Below are 22,569 nucleotides of genomic sequence, written 5' to 3' on the forward strand. Positions count from 1 at the left end.
ATATTTTGTATTTGTTTTGTATACGACGAAATTATATCAGCAGCCAAAATGTATGCAATTATATTTATATACCGTGCTTGCTCAAGTGCACGGGATTTGGATATTTAAAACACTTTACATTAAATTTGTACTCAAGTTTTGCTTGCATGCAATTATGTTTATAGCGTTAAGTTTTGTTTCGGAATGCGTTTCGTTTTGCAAACCAATAGCAAACGTTATTATCAAAGCCTAACAACACAATGATCAAACATAACATTAAAAGATGTAAAATATCTAGCATAATAATTAAATCTGCATGAGAGAATAACTACAGAGACGCAAATTCTGTCATTGACCCAATTAAATCAAATCAAAATCAAATTCTCGAGCAACACTGCTTTAGTTGCTAGAAATAGGTGCTAGGAAACCCAGCCTAAATAAACAAATAGTTTGAAAAAAGCAGTGAAATTGTCCTTGTTAATTCCTCAACGATACGCACCGGTACCGGTAATAAATACAAAAATAAAGATGATGATGGATGCACTAAAAGTCACAAATTACAAACTTGATCTACTTTTAGTGTATACATTTTTGGCGAATGATCAAAATGACAATTAGATTCATTCAGAACAATTAATTCTACTCTATTTTTATGCCTTCAACAAATTTTTAGTTTTGAAAATTTTTGGAAAATATGATGACTTTGACTTAAAAGATCAATTTTGGATACGAACAACCTCAGGATATAAATCTGGACAAATGAAACGATTTTATATCATAATATATTTCAAGACAGAGAACGTACAAACTTAATCATTTTATAAACAGAGATTAGAGAAGATTTTAAATATTTTGATCGAAAAATGTGAATGTGAAAAATTTGAATAACCATCAACCAATAAACTCAGTAATAGAGTAATTTTAATGATCCTTCGTTAAAAAGCGTCGATAATCTTAGGAAAGTGTCTGAAAATAGAATGCCAGCAATACAAGGAAGAAAATATGTGACACAGTCCGCAGAACATATTTTGTTACTTTAATTGATTTGCACTTTTGCATATTAAGGAACCAATGCATACGCAACCAAATTCCTTAATTTTGTTCATATTGTAACTTGATTTAATAATACATGAACGAACATTATCATTGTTACAACGCATGCAGTGATAAGACACTTGTTGTTTTGATGTAAATGATAATTTAACTGAAACTAGCGGTAACCCGAGTTTAGTAAGGATTTAAATGATACATGTAAAAGCGCATATCAGCTTGTCTTGAGTTTATCTCTAATACTGTATTTTATTGCATCTGATAATTCTATATATGTGAGTCTGTGAAACTTATTTGTACTAAGTTCCGAATCTTTTGAAGCGTTTTTTTCCTGGTGGGAAAACAGCTTGTTCAAATCGATACTTCATAACGATTTGTATTGCATTATTTTGGCTACACTTAATCTGGATCCCTTCTATAAGATTCTTGGAAGCAACATTAGACCAAAATATTATGCTTTATACGACTAAATTAATTTCTATCTATTCAATTAGGTTACACGATTATTGTTTTGTCTAATAATAGGGTCTGAGAGATTATGCTGAGAGATAGTTCTTTGTATTTAGCCACATTTAATGAAAAAGAATTATCGATGTTTTTTCCATAAATACGTTTATTTCTTAAGGCAATTTACATAAGTTTTTCTTCGCTGTAGCATCACTTTTACATTGGATTCTTATCCTAATATAATACTAATATAGTCACAACGATTTGAGTTTAATGTAACATATTCATCTTATTTTTTAAATATCATATTAGGCATTTCGTTTTTTTTTATTAAATCTAGTTAAGAACATTATTTGAACCAACTGATTAACTGCTATAAATTATAAAAAAAGCTGAAATTTTTATACCTTTTGTTGTTGATTTCGTAACCTATTTTGAGTTTGTTTTTATCAGCACATAATTTTTATAAAAATTATGCTTTTGGATGAACTAATGGACGCAGTAGAAGTCAGAACTAACCCTCAAAAGGGTCAATTATTAAATTGAAACTTCAATGATAAAGAAGTTTCATGTAAGAAAGGTCACGACAAGCAAGAATGTCTCGAACTGGGACATTGGATAGTCTACCTTGGGTACGCAAGGAATTTAATAGTTGAGATCTGACATCACAATACTCCACGCATGTCCAAACGACATGATCAATATCGCGATAACCTTCGCCACAAGCACAATGATTACTCTCGGAGAGCCCAATTCGAAGGAGATGTGCGTCTAACGTGTAGTGATTGGACATGAGTCTTTACATCACACGAATGAAATCCCTACTCACATCCAGTCCCTTGAATCATGCCTTTATCAATATTTTAGGAATAATTGAGTGCATCCACCGTCTCAGATCATCTCTATCCCAAGAAGGTTGCCAGCTGGCAAGTGTTCTTTGGCGATTCGCACTATAGAATTCGTTGAAAGCAATCGGTCGCTCATAAATTTCACCTTCAATAGCACCACGTTTGGTAAAACTATCGGCTCTTTCATTGCCTGGAATGGAGCAATGAGCCGGGACCCAAACTATTGTGATTTGATAATTATTATTCAATATGTCGTTCAGGCACTGTTTTATTTTGCCAGCAGCGTCAGAGCGAATGGCTTCAATTGCACTCAGACTATCTGTGAAGAGAAAATTATAGTTTGGAGATAATGTGACGATTACACTCAAACTATAATGAACTGCTGTTAACTCTGCTATATAAACAGATGCAGGTTTTTGAAGCCTAAATGAAGCCGAAACATTATTGTTGAATATACCAAACCCAGTAGCCTCTTCAACTCGTGATTCGTCCATGTAAAATATTTTCTCAGAGTCAACATGCCTGAACTTACTTGTAAATATTTTTGGGATTTCCATCGAGCGTAGGTGTTCCGGGATTCCACGCACTTCGCGCTGCATGGATGTGTCGAAAAATAAAGTTGAGTCAGGGACATTTAGGAGGCTGTCACGGATAGGAATATATCTGGAAGGGTTGATTTTCTGTGACATATGCTTAAAATATACTCTCATAAATCTTGTTTAAGATTGAAGCTCGACTAGTTTTTCGAAGTTACTAATAACCAGGGGATTCAGTACCTCACATCTTATTGGCAGTCGCAATGAAAGCTCCAAAAAACGATCTTTCAATGGAAGAATTCCCGCCAGATCTCCAATACTCATTGTTTGTGTCGAGTGCATGCAGCCTAAAGCAATTCGCAAAACAACGATACTGAATTCGCTCAAGTTTGATAATATGAGAGTTTGCAGCGGAACGAAAGCAAACTTATCCATATTCCATCACTGAAAGTATCGTTGTCTGATAAAATTTTATTAGATCTTCCGGATGAGCATGTTATTGTTCGAAGAAAATTTACTCTTTGTTGACATTTTGTTATCAGATATCTAATGTGTCCTCCCCACGTGCGTTTAGAATCAAACCACACCCCGAGGTATTTGAAAATAAAAACCTGTTGAATCATTCCTCCCATCATATGAAGCTGAAGCTGCGCGGGATCATGCTTTCTTGAAAAGACAACCAGCTCTATTTTATCCGCAGAGAATTCGATACCCAGATGAACACCCCAAATGGACAAGTTATCTAAGGTATCTTGCAATGGTTTTGCAGATCAATAGCTTTGGGTCCAATAACTGAAACCATGCCATCATCTGCCAATTGTCTTCTGAATGTTGCCAAATCGCCATCTGCAAAATAATGCATTTCTCTGACAAAAGGTTGTTCAAATAATTATTTATAATCGCTGGAAGTCCATGTTGATTGAGCTTGTTTGAAAGAACATCAATGGAAACTGAATCAAATGCTCCTTTCATGTCTAAAAATACAGATGCCATTTGTTGTTTTTGAGCGAAGGCAATTTGGATGTCAGACGAAAGTAATGCAAGGCAATCATTCGTCCCTTTATTTCTACGGAAGCCAAACTGAGTATCTAACAACAAACCGTTCATCTTGTCCAAGTGTCGAGACGTCGAAGAATAATTTTTTGAACAATTTTCTGATGCAGGACAACATTGCAATGGGTCTGTATGAGTTGTGATTGGAAGCTGGTTTCCCCGGCTTTTGAATGGCGATAACTTTCACTTGCCTCCAGTCAGATGGAACAATATTTTGCTCAAGAAACTTGTTAAACAATTCCAACAAACGTCTTTTTGTGAGGTCAGGCAGATTCTTCACCAAGTTGAATTTAATGCTGTCCAACCCAGGAGCGTTATTGTTACAAGACATGAGTGTGTTCCATCATTGAAAAGGGGCTATCAATGGAACCATTATTTCTAGAAGACTCAAAAAAAGCGAAGGTTGAAAAAATGCTCTGGACATACTTTCCCCGAAAAATCAAGTATCCATCGGTTCGAGTATTCCTCACTCTCATTTCCTACGTTACGATTCCTCATTCGTCTGGCCGTATTACAAAGACTGCTCATTGAGGTTTCTCTTGAAAAACCTTCGACAAAATGTCTCCCATAGCTGCATTTCTTGGCCCGAAAATTCTGTGATTAGAATATCGCAAATTCTGTCATTGGAATATCAAAACAAGAGTAAAATATTTATAGAAGAAAAGTGGAGTTGTTTTAACATTCAGGAATGAATAATATTATAAACATTTTGTTTCATCTAATTCTGAGAAAATATTGTCCTGAGAAAACGTGTTGCTGCAATGAAATTGGAAACTAATCTTGAGCATTCAAGAGCTATTCCGATTCCCAAGCTTATCAAATACCGTTTTCGTTTATTTATCAGAGCAGCCCGAGGGCTAACCTTGAGTCGCCCAAACAACTTTTGCGATCCTTAAGTCAAACCAACTAAAATTACTATATCGTTAAAAACAATTGCGGTTTGATTTTCCGTAACAATCTGCTTCTGGTAGGAAAGGGCAGACCAAAGATGCCAGATATTTTCATAGAAAATCTGTATTGCTTTCTATAAAAAATCTGTATTAATCTGTATTTCCTAATAAAATGAAATTCTCACAACAAAATTATGCCAAAAGATGTTATTCCAATAGATTGTGGTTGTAGAATGGTAGATTCAATTGGTCATTTCCGGGCACACAATAATATTCAAGAGGACGGGTATAGCATAATCGGTTAGTCGATGCCTTACACGCAGCCCACCTGGGTTCGATCCCCAACCCCGCACATAGGGGTCTTTTCTGGCCCTAAACCTAAAACCTCTTATAATTAAACCTTAAAACCTCTTATAATTGAAACAAAAAAAAAATATTCAACGACGAAATTTCATAGTTTTTTTTATTTTTTTCTCCACAACAATTGAATTGTAATTCCATATATTTATCTAGTTTGAAATTGTTGACTTCATAATTTTACATGAAATTTCAACGCCCAATATGCAACGTCAAATCGGGTCATACAACTCTCAGTTTGACAGTAAAGTTTCATGATGCCATAACTTCCTTGAATATCAGTTGAATATTGGTTTCGAATTGTAATATAAATGGGTTTCGCAACAGATTTCCATACTAATTTGTGATTTGACCGTTGATTGATAGACTTTTATCTCGTCACTGGAATCAAACACTAAAAGATAGCTCAGACAGAAAAGTTTAAATTTTTTTGTGAAATCTGTACAAATCTGTATTAAATTGAGGAAATCTGTATAAAATCTGTACTCTGTATGAAATCTGTATGAGCATGTAAAAATCTGTATAATACAGATATATCTGTATAAATGGCATCTCTGGGACAGACAGTCAATACAACCTTCATAGGGCCGACGATTTCCAGCCAGCGACTGGCACCACTAAAGAAGGTGACAAGCGATTATAAATACACTCTCCTACTCAATGCTTGATCGGAAAAATAGGTATAAAGCGAGAAGACTAGTGTTTGATGGATAGAAAAGATGTTTGGATGTAAGGTATCGGTCGGGTGACGGCCAGGATGTAGACCATGTTCGATGCAGTGTTGGTGATTGCCGAAAATTTGACAGAAGCTGCCATGTTGCTATCTATATTGTATACAACATTTTCAATCCGGTAGAAGATGCTACAAGAACTTGAGTCTCTCATTGCATGAACCGTGAGAGAATTTTGCTACATTTCTTCGCTCCACTTCATACTCAGAGTATTTCACGCCCTTAAAAAAAATTTGCAGTCTAATAATTTATTATTTAAAAGATATTTTATTCAGGCCTATTTGCGTACAAGCTTTACGTAGCCGATTTGGCTGAGTTTTTAGATAATTTTTTTTTGTATTGGATCTTGTTGTCACCCTCTTTCTAAGGGGAGAGACGCTTCCATTTTCCTCCTGCGAGGATTGAGGGGCAGTTTGTTCGTGGTTCGTCTCGTCATCCATTGCCGTGGTATTGTTGTTGATTTCGTTGTTAGTTGCTATAGATGCGCCTTGTTGTACATTGTTTGCAGTTGCTGGTTGGTTGGATGGTAAGCTGTTAACTTCAGCTGGTGTACTTTGTTCTATAGGGGTTACGTTGGATGGTTTCGTTGAAGGGGATACTTCCCTGTTGTTGGTGACTGTCACAGGTGCACTTAGGTTGCTTGGGGTTGGTGTGAAGGAAGCACTGTTGTCCTTTGGTATAGTTGTCTCCTTGTCCGGTTTATCACATGGCTTACCGTAGTGAACAGCTTTTTGGCAATATTGACATGTGGCCATCTGATTGTCATAGGTAACAAGTGATTTGCACGGTATTCTTGTATCCTGACCGAATGTCACATAAGAAGGTATAGGCCTCCTCAAGCGCATTCGTAACAAACGTACGTCATTTAGAATACCGGGGAAAAAATTCTTCCACTTTTATTTTTCGATAGAGAGAATCTCTCCGTATTGGGACATGGTATGGCGAATATAAGGATCGATGACGCTTGAGGGAAGATCATGCACACGCACTTCTATAGCACTATCTTCCATATAAACTGGAAGGTTGTACTTGATAATTCCATGCTCCACATAGTGCACATTATTATTGTCTTTAGCGAATTGAATTGCATCCAACTCTTTATAGAACTGGATATAAACAGCATTATTGGTCTTATTGCATTGAAGTAAATGCACACGTTTAATGTCAAGATGCATTTGCTCCTTAAGCAATCCTTCAAGTTCTCGTATCGAAGGTCGAATTTTGCACTGCCTGAAGTCAACAATAATTGTATTCTTTCGTACCGGCGGTAGCTTTTGTTCGTTTGGTTCACTCATTTTCGAGGTCTATTGTTCACTACACAACACTGTACTTGGTTTCTTCTGTCCCCAACGTAAGCGGTTTTGTTTTATCGACTGACTTGGATGAGATGTAAACCCGAACTGCACAGTCTGATAATGATCGTTGCTGTGTGGAATTTCCCAAGAGAGAATCGCAAGTTGACAATTATCGCAGAAAATCGAATCGATGATTCAACTTGATGATTCTCATACAAGGTTGCAATATTTCAAACCCCTTGTGTGGAGCATTCACATACATTTTCTTAGACACAACTTATACAAAGGTTATATGCACATAGTTAGAATAAGCGGCAATAGTAAAATGATTCTATCGCAATTGTCAACTGCCTGTATAGAATCGGATCGCGAAACGAGAATAAGCGAGAGGATCTCTACAGCAGCGTGCTAACCTTTGATTCTCAGAAATGTCATCGAGAGAAATTCGCTCTCGCACTGGTGTCGATTCTATGTTAAATGAGCCATGCCGGGTTTTTGTTGTTGCGATGATTTCCGTCTCTCTTTGATGGCACTGATTCAATCGTTGAAGAGTTGCCAGTGAACGTTCTTCGATGGTTCTACTATATCTGACTGGCGTTTTAGAGTGACTAAAACAAGATTCAGAGTGGCGAAATGATAGCGCGTATGCACGGAATGCATAAGAACGCAGGTTCGAGTCCTGTCTCTGAGCGTATCTTTTTCCAATAAATCACCTTCTCTGTTAGTTTTTCATTCATTTGGCTTCTCCAATATATGTTTTCGTTCAGTCATTCCGAAAGCTGAACTTTTGAGATGTTTGTTTTAGCAACCTGGGGTCGCTCTAGATCGGACTCCAATCGCGTAGTTTCGCTCTGAAAATTCTCTCGGGTCGCACCACGACATCCATGCGAGTCTCACCTTTCCGTTCTATATATTCACATCCTTGCTCTCCCTTGAGTACTATCATTCTATTTTCATTTTCTTTTTCTTCAAAAATGGTCTCTGGTTAGGTGAATATCGCAAAAAGAAAAAAGCAAATCATAATAAAATTGACTGAGCCATAAGTGTTGAAAACCTGACCACTTGTCTGTACGTTAGCGTTCTTGAGTTTCTAATTTGCACTCTTATATAGAAAACAAAGATGTGTTCCGCGTAAAAAAGTGGGTGGGTAATGTCAGACATAACTGGAGGGCGTGAATACGTATAAAACGAACACGATTCTCCACACTTCCGAATATCTATAATCCTTCTCATAAGTTGATATATTGTGTGAATTTTGCAAGGTTTCATTTCTTTACTTCCTGAATTGTAATGATTGATCGAATTCACGACACACTTATTTTGAACACCCAAACTATCATAATAAGACAGGACAAAAGAGAGTAAAAAATTGTTCGCCTGCACAAGTACACACGGTACTAAACACAATTATTTCACTGGAAGAAAATATCAAAGGTCTTTTGCAGTTAAATTACTGATATTGAAAGTTCACTGCGCAGGCTAGATGGTATGAAACGTTTCCATTTTTTCATTTCATATAAATCCATTTAGTAACGTGACCATGACCATGTGACCATAATGCCAATAAAATAGTAATCTTTATCAAAAACCATCCCGAGCAGCACCTATGGAAAAAGAATCCCTATTTCTCTGCAAATTTCGGTACTTGTATTCATTTCTAATATGATCGATTACTCCGCACTCTCAGGTCAAAGCAGAGGACAAAGATTTTGGCGAATATGGGCGAGTCACGTACAGCATCATCTCCGACGAGATTCAGGAGTACTTCTCGATCGACAAGGAGAAAGGTGAGATCGTTACCAAGAAAAAGCTAGATCGCGAGGAGAAAAAGCTGTACGAAATACCGGTCATGGCCGTGGACGCCGGCGGTCGAGCGGGATTCACGACGGTTCGAGTCAAGATTGGCGATGAGAATGACAATGCACCGGAATTTCTCTACCGGGAATACAAGGCACTCATCCAGGGCAATCTAACCGTAAATACTACATTCTTCCGAGTGAAAGCAATTGACATCGACGACAACCAGAATGCCGTGATCAAGTATTCAATATTTGACTCGCAGAACAGTGGTATCAAAGATTTGTTCGGTATCGATGAGAATACCGGTGGAATATATTTGAAGAAAAGTGCAATCCAATGGGGTAAATATGAATAGCATAGTTTGGCGTGTTTACAATAACATAAAATTTTATTTATTTTTCTTTCAGAGAACCAACTTTTCCAATTCTTCATTCGTGCCAACGATGGTGGAGCTCCGTCGCAGAACACTGACGTACCGATCGACATCTACATCATGAGCTCTGCCGATAATCCTCCAGTGTTCGAGAAGAAAGAAAAGCTCCTGTTTTTGTCCGAAAGTTCACTTCCGGGCACGGTTATTACGCGTCTGAAACTATCTGGAAATGTTACGGCCAAATATCGCATTCTTTCCGACGAACTAGAGGAACCTCAGTTTTCTATCAACAATGCAGGGGAGTTGCGGCTGGCCAAAACATTGGACCGAGAAACGAAAGATGTTCATCTGATAGCGATTCTGGCGGAAACTGATTCCAGTCCACCGTTGACCGCTGTCACCGAAGTAGTTCTTCACGTACAGGACGAGAACGATAATACGCCTATGTTCGAAAGCAATCCGTATTCGTTTGTTCTGGCAGAAAACATCGAGAAAGGAAGTTCGATTATGAAACTGACTGCTCGTGATGCGGACAGTGGCTCTAAAGGTGGTATCCATTATTCACTTTCCGGTGACGTCGGTGATATCGTGAACATTTTTGACATTGACGCGTACACCGGTTGGATCACGACTCTCGTGGCGCTGGACAAGGAGAAACGTGAGGATTACAAATTCCAAGTAATCGCAACAGATAATGGCCAACCGAAACATTCCACACGTACAACTGTGATCATTCGTCTGAAGGATTATAATGATTGTCCCCCAACGTTTAAAGAAAGCCACTACAAAGCTAGCGTCAGTGAAGATGCACTTCCGGGAACTGTTGTTCTGCAAATCGCCACGACCGATGCCGATGTGGATTTGAAAACTCCAATTGAATACTACATAATATCGGGTGATCCCCTGTCGCAGTTCCAAATAAAAAACAGTGGAGAAGTTTTTGTCGTAAAAGCCTTAGACCGTGAAAGCATTTCTCAGTACGATCTGGGAGTCATCGTCACCGATGGAAAGTTCACTTCAACGACCAACATATCAATTACGGTTCAGGACGCGAACGACAATCCTCCGTACTGCTTGAAGTATCGATATCGCGAGCAACTGAGCGAAGGTATTCATCCGGGCACTTTTGTGTTACAAATTCAGGCCAACGACATCGATGAACCCGCCAACAGTCGACTACGGTTCTATCTTACCGGCAACGGAGCTGAAGATTTCAACCTTGACAAAGACTCCGGTCAGCTGAAAACTGCACGGCAACTAGACCGCGAAACGCAATCCAAATTCCATCTGACGGCGCATGTGCAAGATCGCGATCATCCTGGTTGGGAATGTTCTTCCCAAATCGAAATCGTAATCACCGACTTGAACGATAACCCACCGGATTTCTCGATGAATCCGTACAGTGTCACCTTGCCAGAAGATGCTGAAGTGGGGACTTTGGTTACAAAGATCCATGCAACGGATGCTGATATCGGTATTAACCGGAAAATTAAGTACTCCTTTATCGATTCCGACCGCGACCACTTCCGAATCGCACCGGACAGTGGAATTGTAACGCTAGCGAAGCCGCTCGACCGTGAAGTGAAAGCCATTTACAACCTGACAGTTCGTGCCACTGATCAAGGAAAACCATCGCTCTCAAACTCTGCCTTCCTGATAGTAAACGTTCAGGATATCAACGACAATCCACCAGAATTCACTTCCAAACACTATTTTGCTTCAGTTCCGGAAATCAATTCAATCGGTTCGGAAATTTTGAAGGTACTTGCGACTTCCAAAGATACTGGAATCAATGCCGAAATCTACTACTCAATCATTGGCGGTAACGAACATCGCAAATTCGCCATGCACAATAAAACTGGTATCCTTTCGCTAGCCGACACACTGGACTACGAACGGGCGAAGGATTACTTCCTGACGATACAAGCTGTTGACGGGGGAACGCCTCCGTTGAGTAATCTGGCAACAGTTAATATATCCGTTACCGACAGCAATGATAATCCGCCGCAGTTTACACAGAACTCGTACACGGCAAGGATTCGCGAAGACGCACAAAAAGGTGACAAAATACTGCAGGTCCGAGCGAACGATATGGATTCCGAGGAAAATGGACGAGTCAGCTATAAAATTGAACGAGGAGATCGAATGGGTCAGTTTGCTATTGAAGAAGATACCGGTTACATCTCGGTGGCCGGAACATTGGACCGAGAATCGATTTCCAACTACGTGCTGGACGTTCAAGCGAGAGATAATGGTTTCCCTACCTTAACCGCATATGTGCTGGTAAACATCGAAATTTCCGATGCCAACGACAATCCTCCAATATTCACGATACAGAATTACACCGCAGTGGTGCAAGAGGATAAACAGATTGGTTTCACACTGTTGAAGTTTGAAGTCACAGATGCCGATGCAGCACCAAATGCCGCTCCTTACACATTCGACTTCCGATCCGGTAACGACGGGGGAGCGTTCCGAATCGAACAAGATGGAATTCTTCGAACGGCGTCGCGCTTCAATAGTAAGATCAAAGATTCCTACCAGCTTCAGATCCGCGTGTTCGACAACGGTACTCCGCCGCTCTACTCCGACACCTGGGTATCGGTTAAGGTGATAGAAGAATCCCAGTATCCCCCGGTTATTACCCCATTAGACATTTCCATCAACTCATTTCTGGACGAGTATCCGGGGGGTGTGATAGGAAAAGTGTTTGCCACCGATCAGGATCAATACGACACGCTAACGTTTGGGCTTGCTCCAACCGCTGGAGTGCTGTATTCACCGGCAAACCTCTTCAATATATCACGCAGTGATGGTGTCCTGCACGCATTTCCTCGTCTGGATGTGGGTGATTACCGAGTGAATGTCACCGTGTCAGATGGTAAATTTTCTTCGTACACAATTGTGAAAGTGGCCGTCGAACTAGTGACGGACGAAATGCTAGCTAATTCCATAGTTATACGGTTTACGAAAGTGAGCCCGGAATCATTCATTCTGAGTCATCGCAAAGGATTCATTCGTTCCGTACGAAACTCAATGGGATGTAAGATCAAAGACGTGGTGATAATCTCCGTACAGAAATCAAATGACGAGTTGAATTTAATTCAGCATCGATTGAAGCGTGAATCTGGTCTGCAGAACATCACAACCAATCCGGGACTGATTCGCGAGCGTCGTGGAACCATCCACGATTTGGATGTGTTATTCACAGTGCGCAAAGGACAGTCCGGTTACTATTCGGCATACGAAATTCGTAAGGCAATCGACGACAACCTGGAAGAGATCGAAGATGCCACCAAACTGCAAATCGACGAAGTCGTAAAGTCAAAGTGTCTGCCGAACTACTGCATTCACGGAGAATGCGAAGACAAATTGGTCCTGGATCCTAAGATCGTCAATCCAATCTCGACGGATGTGACGAGTTTCGTTTCGGCCCGACACATTCACCGTATGGAGTGTGGCTGCAAGGAGGGTTACGGTGGTGACAAATGTCAACACGCAGTAAACGAGTGTTCCAAGTCGCCTTGTCCGAGCTACAAAAACTGCGTGCCGGATTCATCGGACCAAGGGTACCACTGTATCTGTCCGGAAGGTTTTGCCGGTCCGAAGTGTGACCGGGACATCAGCAAATGCAACGATGAGACTTGCTACACCCCGAGAAATCCGGTATCGTTCAGTGGCAAAAGTTACGCGCATTATCGCATCGAGAAAGAAATTGCCAAGAAGAATTTAGAAGATCAGCTGATGTTAAGTTTGCGCATTCGAACGGTGCAACCGACCGGGAATATCATGTATTCGGCCGGGAAAGTTGACTACAACATTTTGGAAATAGTGAACGGAGTTATTCAATATCGCTTTGATTTGGGTTCGGGAGAAGGAATGGTTAGTGTGACCAGTATTTTTGTATCGGATGGACTGTGGCACGAAGTACGGCTGGAAAGAGAAGGTAACAGTGCCCGGGTGATTGTGGACAGCAAACATGTGGCAAGTGGAAATGCACCGGGCGTTAATGGAGTATTGAATCTACAATCGGACGATATCTTTTTCGGAGCAGAAGTTAAACAGCACCCCACGGTGCTCGGATTTGAGGACATTCAACGTGGATATATGGGATGCATGGACGACATTAAACTTTCCAAGATTCCGGTCCCATTGCATATGAACGGAGCCAGTTCGGTAGCTAGTTTGCGACGATTCGCCAATGTCGAGTTCAGTTGCGATGCATCGTCGATACTGGTTCCGCTGGGAGTGTGTGGCACTCAGCCCTGCTGGAATGGTGGTACTTGCACTGATATTGGTGCCGGAAATTTCGAATGTCTTTGTCACTCGAGATTCTCCGGACCGTTCTGCAAAGAAGACATGGATCCTTGTGCTTCATCCCCTTGTTTGTACGGTGGGAAATGTAACAAGGTGAGCTCCGGGAATTACACGTGCGATTGTCCTGCTAGGATGTCTGGGATTCGGTGTGACTATGGACGGTTTTGTACTCCGAATCCATGCCGAAACGGAGGCGTTTGCGAGGAAGGTGATGATGGCCCTCTGTGTATGTGCAGAGGTTACACCGGAACCACCTGTGAGATCGACATCGACGAATGTGAGAAGCAACCTTGTGGAAATGGTGCCACGTGCATCAACGAAGCTGGCAGCTTCCGGTGCATTTGTCCACCGGAAATGACCGGTGCTAGTTGTGGTGATCCCTTGTACACATTCCCGCTAAGAATTCCTGGATTAAATACGGTGACTCCCCAGCAATGGATCATTGGACTGGGTAGTTTGGCAGTAGTCGTAATACTGGTTATCGTCATTTATGGAGTAAGGTGTGCATGCAAGAAAAAAAGGCGACGGCATCGGCACGAAAAGATTAACAACGATCCGAAGGCAATGGTATTGAACTCAGTTTCTGATAATCCTCAGTATAAGCGTTCGTCCAAAATGAGTAATCTGGAGATTATTCAGCGTGACATGCAGCAGAGACCAGTGTCGTATACACCAAGCAGTAACAACGATCACGCGTATACATGCAACACTATGCTGCAGTACAACAATCTGGATACACTGAGGAGTTACGGTTCTGCTGGTGATGAACTGGAAAACGTACCGCCAGAATATCGGAAAGCATCCGTCAGACCCAACCAACAGCTGGTCAACATCAACAGTGGCAATTCGTCGGGAGACAGTGATTCGTTACTGAAACAGAAGTGGGCTGATCAGATGCAGATGCAAACGTTCACCGACAGTAAGATTAACAACGATCTGAAGCGAATAAGTCCGATATCGTCGTTGGACTCCCACCGATCGGCTTCATTGAAACAGCAGCAGACGGGTATTTTACCCGGTCGACTAATGAACATGGCTCACTCGCCAACGCACCTGCAGCAGTCACAGCAGCACGGTTTCGACGATTCACCCGGTCTATCACATGGCGCCTATCACTGGGACTGTTCAGACTGGGTCGGAAGGGGACATCACCCGTTGCCGAACATCACCGAGGTGCCCGGCAGCGAAGTGCCCGATTCATCGAGTTTTCATAGTAACGAAAGTAACGAGTCCCACCCGAAGAATAATCTTCTACCTCCTAGTGAGTAAACCACAGTGGTTTTCTGTTTGGGAACCGCCAAGCATTAATAAACAATATTTCCATTTGCAGTTCTGGGACCAGTTGATCCGGCGCGAGACATCGAAACACTCAACGAGGACAACGAGTCGGAGTTTGTGGATGATTCCGAGTGCGACCAGAGCGAGCAACCGCTATCGCTGGGCTTCGAGCAAAACACTTCCATTCCATGTCTGAATCCCCTCGATAGCGGTAGCGAGGATTACAGATTCAATACAGGTGAGATGAGCTTGAACAGTTTTAATGCAACGGGGAAAATTTATTGATTTAATAATCAATTTTTGTATACCGTTTTTTTTTGCTGCCCATTCAGTGCCTTTAAAAGTTAATACACGTAAGTATCCAATCAGACAAATCAGGCGAATATTGAAACGATGGAATAAAAGTGAAAATGAGCAGCATTCTAAGCTAATAAGTGTGAATGAAATTTGCAGTGAAATTACCTTCCTGCTTACGAAGTACATTTTTCGACTGCTAAAAGTAGAGTGCCTATAACCAGAGTGACGACATCTCATCCGTAATTTTGGCAACAATTCAAAACATTCCATTAGCTTTACATTGAATTGACAGGTCGTTTGCTCGTTTGGAACTGGGAGCTGTCATTCCAAACGAACAGCTGTCGCCACTCTGATTATAGTCACTCTAGCTAAAAGTATGGCTCTACTATCGACGCCTGCAGGCAGCGATGCCAACCCTACGGATTTATCCGTAGATCTACGGATTTTTATCTTTTCTACGGATCTACGGACCTAGCGACCTTTAAAAATCTACGGATTTTTCATTATTTAAAAAAATGCATTTTTTCCAAGATATGTACGGAAAATGCTTGAATATTGTCGCATCATTTATCCAGATTTTTTTGTATGTAAAATTATAAAAACTATCAAACATCTACCGGCAGCTGATGATTTTACGTAGTTTTTTTTAAATTTATTGATTTACTTGTATTTGATACGTGCTAATTTTCATTCTAAACATTTTTTTAGATACATTTAATGAGTTTTCCCCATATAAGTTCACGGCAAGCTCGTCTCAAAGAAGCATGTACGAGTCAAATCTACGGATTTGACCTCAGGAAAAAGTGGCATCACTGCCTGCAGGGTTACCAGATATACGGATTTTTCAGAATTCTACTGATTTTCAAGTACATTGATAAAATTTACTGAATTTGCTTAGATTCTTAAGGAAGTTTGTTTTTCCATAATAGAATGGTAGAGGAGCGTGATCAATCGATTGGACAATCGGGCCAAATCCGGCCGACAAATTTCACTGGGTTAAATTATTGAAAACATGCGCAAGTTGGAGTCAGTAGAGCTAATTAACTCTTGAACTTCCATAATGCACCCAACGTTTGTAGTACATGATACATAATTTTGAACGATAATAACTCAATCATTTGTTTCGAGATTAAGATAATTTAACAACCAATCGATACGAAAACATTAAACTTAAACATGAATGGCAACGTCGTTTCAGTATTTCAGTAGCGTACTATTGAAAAATTAGTTTGAATTGACCTGTTTCACGAGCCAATCACAGCATGCCATAATGATGTCATCCTTTAGTCACTTTTGTCACTGGCTGCCTGCGAACGAATCATGTAGCTTGCCTAGTGAATGGGTGACAAAATAGATTTTCGTCCATTCGTTCGCTGAATAGTCACTCACGCGATGTATGGATGCCAACAGTTCGGCTTTAGCTTTCAAACGAGAAAAATCTCTATTGAAGCTCTTTAGTTCAAGTCGAGCTATAAATCAAATCTACATCGTTGGTTCGTACTATTGTATTCAGACGTGAAGGGAGAAGAAGCAATGGACTCTGACTCTAGCGGCGGAGGGTCGCCACGACCGTTCTCGGATTTCGTTTTTGTACTTTGACGGATAATGATCCCGGAAACAATAAGAAGGTAACCTCAAAATCGAAAAAACGTGGAGCTACAAGAAATACGCTACATGAAAATACGTTTGCAAAAGAAAGCAGATTAGAAGGGACATATGAAGGTAAAACAATGGAAAAAGTGTCGTAATTTTTTATTAAGAAGGCTATAGACACCATCACTAAGAACGTTGCCACAAGTCGAATTAAGGACTGGAAGTTTCTACTGAAATCAGTAGATTTGCAACAAGCTGAGAAATTAATGAAACAAACAAATTTGGGAGGAAGCATTGGAATCAAAATTGAGGAACATTCCTATCTGAATACTACGAAAGGCGATGATCTAAAATTTATATAAGATTAAGAAATATTAGAGGAGCTGAAGAATGCACATGTAATTGAGATCAGACAAATCAACCGCCGTAATCAAAATGGAGATCTCGAACCAATTTCTACCGTAATCCTAACGTTCAACCTCGGATATCTACCAACGTCAATTGAGATCGGATTCCATCCATGTGGAATCCGGCAGTACATTCCGCTCCCATTAAGATGTATGAATTGTCTGAAATTCGGCCATTCTAAAGATCACTGCAGAGGACAACGTGTTTGTGCGAGCTGCGCAAACCTGTATCACGATAAAACGAGCTATGGAAGCAATGTCTGTGTCAACTGCAGAGGAAACCATTATGCCTTTTCTAAAACATGCCCAGTATATGAAGATGAATGTGAAATCCAGAAAATTCGCGTGACTGAGAGGATTTCTTTACGTGAAGCCATAAAGAAGCGACAATTACAAGCACCGGACTCAAAACCACCGAGGCTAACCAAAAGCTTCGCCAAAGTTGTATCGAATGAGGCCGGTACGACTGGAACACACCAAAACAATGAAACGGACAAACACTACTCCTGCGCATCTACAGATACCTGAACGATTAACTACTACTATCAGCACTGTTAATTCGCATTTGGATACAACTACCGATGGATGATCCCAGTTGTTAAAGTACCCATCAACACAAACACCGCAAAATACTAGCATAAAAGACTCGCATTGTATTAGTTCTCTCGGAAATGCACCGACGAAACGTGATAGAGAAATATCACGGTCTCCATTATCACCAACACAGCAGCCTATAATTACAGATGAAGGAGCCCAAGGTACTTTACTAACACCACTGCATACAAATAATCAGGAAGCGTCACCGAAACAGATAAAACATAACATAAACCTAGATCAGACTGAAACCGAATCAGTAAAAGAAACTAAGGAGTGTATCGATAAGTAGTTAGCAACATTCAAACAGTTATTACTCTGAAATGACTTAATTTTTTGCAGCGTGTTTTGCGGTGACATGTTTGTTTGTGCAATCGATTTGTTTCGGTACCGTTTTATCGGTTCAATGATGAGTCGAATTGATCCGGAAACGCGAAAGAAAATTCTGCACACTTGGTGCTCAGAAAGTGGTGTCACGTACAACGAAATTGCAAAACGGGTGAAAATGCACCACACCAGTGTCAAAAACATTATCGAGAAGTTCGGTAAGACCCTTTCCATGAAGGATTTGCCCCGATCCGGTAGGAAAACGGGTCCCAGCCAGCCCGGCCGGGACTTAAAAGTGGTTGAGTACATCAGGAAAAACCTATCGGCGTCGACGCGGGATTTGGCCAAGCAGTTCAACACCAGCATCGGGATGATTCAACGGATCAAAGTTCGGAACTCCCTGAAAACGTACAAGAAACAGAAGCTGCCGAAAAAATCCCTGGTATCGGTGTACCAGGACCTGGACGACGCTGACACCACGATGTGGCGATGGAAAAGTTTGGGCAGAAGGTGTTGGTCTGGCAAGCAATTTGTACCTGTGGTTTGCGGTCGTCGATTTTCTTCACGAAGGGCACAATTAACGCCAAGGTGTACGAGGAAGAATGTTTGAAGAAGAGAATGCCGTTCTACAGTGGTTGTCAAAAAATAATGTACAATTCGTGGAAAAGGACATCAACCCACCGAACTGCCCGGATCTTCGGCCAATTGAAAGGTATTGGGCAGTTGTCAAGTGGCACTTTCGGAAAAAAAAGGTACAAAACATGCAGGAGTTCAAAAAAAACTGGACAGCTGCCACCAGGAAAGTCACAAAAGTAACTGTGCAGAATTTTATGAAGAATGTCAAGTCCAGAGTGCGAGCGTTTCACAGAAACTAGGATTTTCTTCAATATAATCAGTGAAATGCATAAAAATGTAATTTTTCTACAATATATCGAAAACTGATGTCAAAATATGTTTTTTTTTTCGCGAAAACTGATGTCAAAATATGTTTTTTTTTTAGTTTCCAAAGCATCAATCGTTGCAACGGGGCAAACCATAGAAGTCACGTATTTCCACAAAAAAAAACGTGGGGCGTTTCACCGTTGTTGAAATTAAAATCGAGTCACTTTCGAACCTGGTTTTATATCAGGTTTGCTCAAACTCCCATTGCTAAATGCGGACCCAACACAGTTTCTTGAAAAATGTTTGTTTGATGAAACTAGCCTGGGTCAGTTTCAGTTTTCTCAAACGAAAACTACATAAGCTTGTCAAACTATTGCGAAGCCGTATTAGATAATAAAAAAAACTTTATTTAATTTCAGCTGATAGTTATCTACGACACCCGAATAGCTACTTACCCAAGTACAACATTCAGAGCGAAACGGAAGGTGAAAGTGCACCATTGACCGGCAGTGCCATCATCGGCAATCGCAAACCTCTCAATGGTTTAGAGGTGGGTCCTCATCAACTGGTCGAGTCTGACGACGAAGACATCCAGGCGTACGGTTTCCCGCAAAAACGCCGGAACCGACGCGCACCCAGTGATATTGATTTAGTTCTACACAGTGGAGGTAAGTGAAAATTGTCTCTTGATAGACCAGAACAAATTGAGCACTCACACGTTGATTGTATCTGTCGCCGCCAGGTGAGGGAAGTTCCCTGCTTAGCCACCCACGAAACTTGAATAGCTCCAATCATTCGAATAGCGATCTCTCTACACACCTCTGCGAAATCGATGATTCCGAGTTTGAACAAGAACCGCTGCAGCCGCATCATCAGCACCATCAACAACAACAACAACAACAGCAGCAGCAGCATCACTCAAACTCCTCGCTGTCATCCGGTGGAGGCCAAACTCGATCCCGACAGAATAAGGTCAAGTGGGCCAACATCGTACAGCAGACGGAGGTTTGACAGCAGCTCGACGGCAGCAACCGATTAGTGCTAAACGCCAAGACTAACTCTAACATTAGTTTATTTTTGATACTGTTTTCTAGGGTAACGTATTTTATTTATTTTACTGTGAGCCTTTTGTAATAGCTACTTGATTGTGTAGGAAAATTTTTACTCTATTTTCCGCTAGCAAGCGTCTACTAGTTAGTATATATATTTTTGCCATCGATAGGTTTGCCCGTGTAACTTGAAAATCAAAAAAAAAATCGGTGGAGTGATGCCGGAAAAATCACTACGAGTATCGACAGCACATCGTAACGAAATCCTCCTTCAGTGTTATTTATATTAGTTTCGTTTTTGTCCATAACTATACATCAAAGTATAATAATTTCAAAGCGAAATCGAACGAATCGACCGTGTAGGATAAGTAGAATAATAAATTTACACAAGCGACTTGTAAAACCTAGACAGGTAGGACAGAATCAAGAAGTGTAAAAACAAAAAAATGCAACCACATGAAAGACGAACAATTTTGAGATTACAAATCACAACACACTCCCATCATCCTATCAAAATGCAATTGCATATGGACGAAAATAGCAAACACTGAAAGCTAAGTGTAAGAATGGGTTAACCGAAGTGAGCGTAAACCACAGCGGAAAGAGCAAACTACTTCGCAGAACATTGTAAAACAATAAAGTTTAAAAGAGAAGAAAAAAAAATTAGATCTAGTGTATTCTTTGGCATTTGAAAAGTCTATAGTGTGTAAGATTTTTTATGGCGCCATGGCACTGTGCGAATGAGAATACAATCAATGACTGATACAAATGAAAATAAAAGAGAAAAAATCATAGGACTATTTTATACTAAATAAAGAAAAAAACAAGATATCAACACATTAAGAGACAGATTTCAGTTGTATTTACCGAAGAAACGAGAAACTAAGTTTTCCACCACTTGCACGTTTACCGTAAATCATACCAGAAAACACGAGAGTGTAAAGCGTGTTTGATCATTGGCAAAACGAAACTACATACACTTACCAGTATTTTTTAAATATACAAATGTTCTGTTCTCATTCCGACTAACTGATAATTAGCACCGTTCTCGTTTCCTTCGTTATGCTTTTAACATTCGAATTTACCGTTTGATTTTGCTGTTGTTCTAAACTATTAAACACACTGACAAAGCTCTGTTAATTCTATGGTGCTCTACTTAAACACTAAAGAAAACAACATAAAAAAACGAACATACAAACAACAATACTACTTGGTCTTTTTTTATTTTACACTTGTAAAGTAGCATAAGTTAGTGCTAAGTAAATTTCACCATACCTACATATTTATGTTGTAACTGCCATTAAGTATCCTTAGCAATTTTAAACGGCTGCTATCAAGAGACTCTGTTTCCGTACGAGGTGAAACGCAGTGGCTTTCCTCGGTTTTCCAGCAACTACAATTTTTGGTACGAAGCGTAGTTTATCATTTAGTGGGAAATGTATGTTTACTCCATAAATCAGAGAGTATAATCCAGTAACAGAGAGAAATAACTGCATTTAGGGACACAAAATATCAAAATCAAGAAATGAAAACAAAATAAAGAAATCTAATTTACGTTGTCAAACGATAGCGTAAAGTGTGGTTATACAGGATAAATAATTGATTTTTCACTCTCCTTGAACGTATATTTTCAAGAATTTTAAGATGAAGTTGTGCCGATAGGCGAATGCAGCCATCGCTGGAACAGTGAATAGTCGATGAAAATTGCATTTACTGATCATTGTAGTAATTAGAACCTTTTTGTGTATTTGTTAAAATACTTGGCATATTATTTAAAATTCGATGGAAAAAAAATGAATAAAAATAAACTTCTGCAAAAGTAATTTCTTTCATTTTCCTCACGTTCACGCCTTCGACTCATCAGTGCATTAGCAGTTCGAATTGAACTCCTATTGCCACCCCTACAGTTCATCTTGAGCAGCAACTAAGTTGAACGCAAAATTTACTTTACTAAAACTTACTTACTACTAGTGCATTCAATTTATGTTGAATTTGTTTCTTTAGATATAGGACTGTGAGTGAATGCTGTGGCGGCCAAGTACAGTGAAGCATGCTTGGTTCTTCTAGTCAATTGGACTTTCTTCTCATATGTTTTCATATGCAGGGTAACTTAATTGGGAAAACAGCTAGAAGTTAGCTACGGGTTGGAGTCCGTCTCTGCGGTAACATTGCCTCAAAACTTTTACATACGTTACGTTATGGTATAGAAGATCGAAACTGCGGGCATTAAATTTTCCTAAATGCAAATTTTTTTCTTCTTCTTCTTCTTCTTCTTCTTTCTTTCTGTCAGAATAGATGACATCTGTTCCTTATGTGTTTAGGGCGAGGGGGACGACACTAGAAAACTGCACTTCGCTTCGATTAGGCTTTTTCACGCTGCATACGATTATGCACACTTTCATTCTCTTTGCTACACATAGTAGCGGTTGAATATGGATCGATCGTCTTTTCTTGGATTTTTGCTGG

The 22,569-nt window shown here is 40.2% G+C and overlaps 1 protein-coding gene across 5 annotated transcripts in view; it reads left to right on the forward strand.

The window, feature by feature from the left end:
* LOC131436971 (fat-like cadherin-related tumor suppressor homolog) overlaps nucleotides 1-21,925 on the forward strand; it is a 537,375-nt gene extending 515,450 nt beyond the window's left edge. For 4 of the 5 annotated variants that reach the window (XM_058605986.1, XM_058605988.1, XM_058605989.1 and 1 more), the window contains 6 exons: nucleotides 8,874-9,327; nucleotides 9,394-14,937; nucleotides 15,007-15,192; nucleotides 15,287-15,307; nucleotides 19,474-19,722; nucleotides 19,797-21,925. In XM_058605986.1, the coding sequence (XP_058461969.1) occupies nucleotides 8,874-9,327; nucleotides 9,394-14,937; nucleotides 15,007-15,192; nucleotides 15,287-15,307; nucleotides 19,474-19,722; nucleotides 19,797-20,065 (6,723 nt within the window). In that variant the 3' untranslated portion in view covers nucleotides 20,066-21,925. The remainder of the gene's footprint in view (nucleotides 1-8,873; nucleotides 9,328-9,393; nucleotides 14,938-15,006; nucleotides 15,193-15,286; nucleotides 15,308-19,473; nucleotides 19,723-19,796) is intronic. The other variant, XM_058605987.1, reaches the window with a different exon arrangement.
* The last annotated feature ends 644 nt before the right edge of the window (nucleotides 21,926-22,569 follow it).

The sequence above is a fragment of the Malaya genurostris genome, chromosome 3 (genome assembly GCF_030247185.1).
Source record: "Malaya genurostris strain Urasoe2022 chromosome 3, Malgen_1.1, whole genome shotgun sequence".
Taxonomy (NCBI): Eukaryota; Metazoa; Arthropoda; class Insecta; order Diptera; family Culicidae; genus Malaya; species Malaya genurostris.